Below are 2,606 nucleotides of genomic sequence, written 5' to 3'. Positions count from 1 at the left end.
CTCTTCCAACACTTCCTTAATTTCTCTGGTTTTCCTTTTGTAACATACTTGATCCCAATGTGTCTTGGTTTTATGTGAACCACGTCGGAATAATCCTTGGTCCTTCTCTCCTAGGACGGCTTAGAATGTTCAAAAATGTTCTGTTCCCCATTAAAAGTCAAGAAATAATTGGTATGCTGTCTACCTTTAGTTATCTACTCTGGTTTTTTTTTTTTTTGTGAGTGGGGTGAAAATGGATATAGGAATGGTAAAAAGAACAGGAAGAAAAGCTTTGTTTACTGGTGTTCCATGCATGTGGTCTCCTATGCTAATTGGCCTTTTCGTCCAAATGAAGCTTATAAGATTGTGGCTGAAGGAGGAAAAAGCATATATACTTCCATATTTAACAATAGGAAATTGTGTAACTCCATTTCCAGTCCTTGCTTGCCTTCTTGAGGATCTCAAGATCCTTAATTCTGAACTGGGTCGATTGGCCCTATCTGCAGCATTGGTAAGTGATTCTTTAAGCACAATGGCTGTGGTGAGTAGCTCCTTGATTAGAGTAAAAAAACGAGCGAGGTAGTATGTTCGCCGCTTAGATTTAGGAGGAGTCGTCACCTTTCTTATCATCATTGTATTTGTAATTCGACCGGCATTTTTCTGTGTAATCAAACACACACCAGAAGGCAGGCCTATCAAAGACATGTACATTCATATCACTATGCTAATGGTTCTTGGCTGGGCATATCTTTCATATTTGTTTGGTCTTACTTCACTCTACGGACCTTTCATTCTGGGTTTGGCAGTACCCGTTGGACCACCTTTAGGATCAACCATTATCAACAAGTTCAATTGTCTCATTTCGGATGTGTTTATGCCACTCTTAGTAACTACTTGTGGGATGAGGATAGATCTGATTTCAATCAAATTTGATAGCAGCTTCGTGACAGTCAACGGAATCCTCATTATTTTGACTTTTGTGGCCAAAATGGGGGCGTGTTTGATTCCTACCTTATACTCTAAAATGCCTTTAAATGATGCTCTGGCACTCTCTCTTTTACTGAGTTGCAAAGGTGTAGTCCAACTTGTTTACTATACACTTCTCAAAGATAACGAGGTGACTTTCTTTTCTCACTCTTTTTCCCCAAAAACCAGAACTACCTTTCTCTTTTCGGTCCGATTATGGGTGCCTCTGATATACATTAATTAGATGAATGCCAACATTTTTTTTATTTGAGTGCAGACCATAACAGACCAAATGTTCGCTTTGTCATGTGTTAGCATCCTAGTGACTGCAACTTTCGTGCCACTCTTCACTCTTGGTGAAGTTCTTGTACGATCCTTCAAGAAAATATGCTGGTTACCAAAAAAGGGATATTATGCATTGTAGACTCAATGCAAAGCTCAAAGTCCTAGTTTGCATTCACAAGCAAGATGACATTGCTGCTGTAACAAAACTACTTGAAGTCTCGTGCTCATCTAGAGAAAGACCCCTCGCTGTTTATGTGCTTCACCCTATTCGGAGAATGTCATTCTCGCCTTCAATCACTTTGAAAAAGTCAATCAGGGTGTTGTATTAGTAAACATCTTCACAACAATCTCTCAACTCAAGTACATGCATGAAGACATATGCATCCTTGGATTGGACAAACTTACTTCCCTTATAGTACTACCGTTCCACCGAAAATGGTCCATTGAAGGTGTTGTCAAATCAAATGACAATACTATAAGGTCCTTAAATTGTAGTGTGCTTGAACAAGCCCCATGCTCTGTCGGGATCCTAGTTGACCATGGTCATTTTGGCCGCTCAATGATTTCACCAGATTCATCCTATTCTGTTGCCATGATTTTCTTAGGAGATAATGATGATCGAGAGGCATTGATTTTTGCCAAGCGCATGGCCAATCACTCGAAAATTACCATGACTGTGGTTCACTTTGTTGCCGCTAGCAATGAAGGTGATACCCACTGTGACAAATTGTTTGACAATGAGATACTAAATGATGTTAAACTTACCAATTTGGGTAATGAATATGTGATATGCCTCGAGAAAATAGTGAAAGATGGGCCTCAGACAGCATTGATAGTTCGAAGTATGGTGAACGAATATGACCTTATTATTGTTGGTAGACGGCATAACGTAAAGTCTCCACATACATCTAGGCTTGTAGAATGGAGTGAATTTTCAGAGTTGGGGATTATGGGAGACTTGCTTGCCTCATCGGATCTTAATAGCGGAATTTCTGTTTTGGTGGTGCAACAACAACAAAAGAAGACCTAGTCCTCTACTAGGGAAGCTAGAGCTCTTATCTTTTGAACCTTCACGAATATAAAACTATATCCATTCATCTTCTCATGGTGTATATATAAAATTATATAAATATTTCACAGGATATAGATATTGGCCTTAAGTATGATAGGTCACTTTTAGATCTTAGAAAATTTGATATTATTTTCAGGCCTCTTTAAAGTATATTCTTTTAAAATAATTGGTATACGTCTACAAGCACGAATTTGTTCTTAATAGACGCTAGAAAAATTGTTAAACCCTAATTTAAGTGCTTGTTTGGTTTTGCATTTAGGAACCTAAAAAATACTTTTAACACTTAGAAAGTTCTTTCAAACCA

The 2,606-nt window shown here is 38.2% G+C and overlaps 1 protein-coding gene across 1 annotated transcript; it reads left to right on the top strand.

Annotated features, from left to right (window-relative positions):
* The first annotated feature begins 244 nt into the window (after positions 1-244).
* On the top strand, positions 245-2,260 carry LOC132174227 (cation/H(+) antiporter 4-like). The gene is made up of 4 exons (XM_059585920.1): positions 245-558; positions 670-1,096; positions 1,287-1,427; positions 1,505-2,260. Exons 1-4 carry the CDS (start codon positions 245-247, stop codon positions 2,258-2,260), a joined length of 1,638 nt encoding a protein of 545 aa, XP_059441903.1.
* Positions 2,261-2,606: the final 346 nt, after the last annotated feature.

This window comes from Corylus avellana, chromosome ca1, assembly GCF_901000735.1.
Source record: "Corylus avellana chromosome ca1, CavTom2PMs-1.0".
Taxonomy (NCBI): domain Eukaryota; kingdom Viridiplantae; phylum Streptophyta; class Magnoliopsida; order Fagales; family Betulaceae; genus Corylus; species Corylus avellana.
This window is presented reverse-complemented; position numbering and strand designations above follow the sequence as displayed.

What these genes read in the sequence shown, in the direction of transcription:
- LOC132174227 (XM_059585920.1), top strand. Translation starts at nt 245, where the DNA reads ATGGTAAAAAGAACAGGAAGAAAAGCTTTGTTTACTGGTGTTCCATGC. An exon ending in AGAGTAAAAAAACGAGCGAG is followed by an intron (nt 559 to 669) that starts GTAGTATGTTCG and finishes ACCAGAAGGCAG; the next exon opens with GCCTATCAAAGACATGTACA. An exon ending in AGCAAGATGACATTGCTGCT is followed by an intron (nt 1,428 to 1,504) that starts GTAACAAAACTA and finishes CCCTATTCGGAG; the next exon opens with AATGTCATTCTCGCCTTCAA.